General features: G+C 39.1%; 1 protein-coding gene across 1 annotated transcript in view; it reads right to left on the reverse strand.

The window, feature by feature from the left end:
- LOC135203885 (uncharacterized) overlaps positions 1 to 499 on the reverse strand; it is a 6381-nt gene extending 5882 nt beyond the window's left edge. Inside the window, exon 1 of the mRNA XM_064233825.1 lies at positions 472 to 499. Within this exon, the coding sequence (XP_064089895.1) occupies positions 472 to 474 (3 nt within the window). The 5' untranslated portion in view covers positions 475 to 499. The remainder of the gene's footprint in view (positions 1 to 471) is intronic.
- Between the last annotated feature and the right edge of the window lie 465 nt (positions 500 to 964).

Below are 964 nucleotides of genomic sequence, written 5' to 3' on the forward strand. Positions count from 1 at the left end.
AAAACCTATTCTGGATAAAAAACTATTCTGGATGAAAAAAAAAGCCTATTCTGAAAAAAAAACACAATTCTGGAAGAACCAAGAAAAGAAAAAACTATTCTGGAAGAACAAAAAAACTCATTCTAAAAAAAAATCTCTTTCTCGAAGAATGAGAGAGAGAGAGAGAGAGAGAGAGGAGAGAGAGAGAGACTCATTCTGGAAGAACTAGGACGGAAAATCTCACCAAGTTAAAACAAAGAGAATGACCTTATTAACATTCATTAAAGACAAGATAGAAATTCATGACGAACAGACAGTACCGAATCTCATTAACTAAGTAAAGGAGTCATCTTATCAGGCAACGAAAGCGGAAAGACTGCTAAGTAAGATATAGAATCTCATCGCATTTCCGTTCCGAAATGCAACGCAGAAAACTGAATCCGTAATTCGCCCAACTGTCTGTCAGGACACGCAACAGGCCGGTTTACTCACCATGGTTACGCTCAACCGAAAAGCAGCACTGTTCGACGAACTGCCTGTCTCTGTATTTATATGCATAGCTTTCTTTCAATCGTCTGAGTAATTGACTCGGCTGCGTCGAGGAAAGAATAACCCAAACGCAAATGCCTTGGCCAGGGTGTAAGTCGCGTTCCTTCTATCAGGAGAACCAGGAAAGAAGCTGCTACAAAATTCGTTGTGATATACATTATTGCCACTTGACTTCTGCGTTTGGTTCAGTGTTGCAGACTAGAAAACTCTCTCCGAAGAGAGTTTTCTAGTCTTCTTGTACGGTTAAGGAAACGAAATGTCTTCCGATTCGCTGCAGAAACAGAAACTGCAAAGCTTCACAGAATGTAAGTGAGATTATGTAGTATGTCAATATGTCTGATATCCCGACAAAATGAAAAGTTTAGGAAAGCCCAGAAAGGTCTAAAAATGTGTTTCGCGATGAGTTAAAGATACAGGAATTTTAGAATGGGATATT

This window comes from Macrobrachium nipponense, chromosome 44 (assembly GCF_015104395.2).
Source record: "Macrobrachium nipponense isolate FS-2020 chromosome 44, ASM1510439v2, whole genome shotgun sequence".
Lineage (NCBI taxonomy): Eukaryota > Metazoa > Arthropoda > Malacostraca > Decapoda > Palaemonidae > Macrobrachium > Macrobrachium nipponense.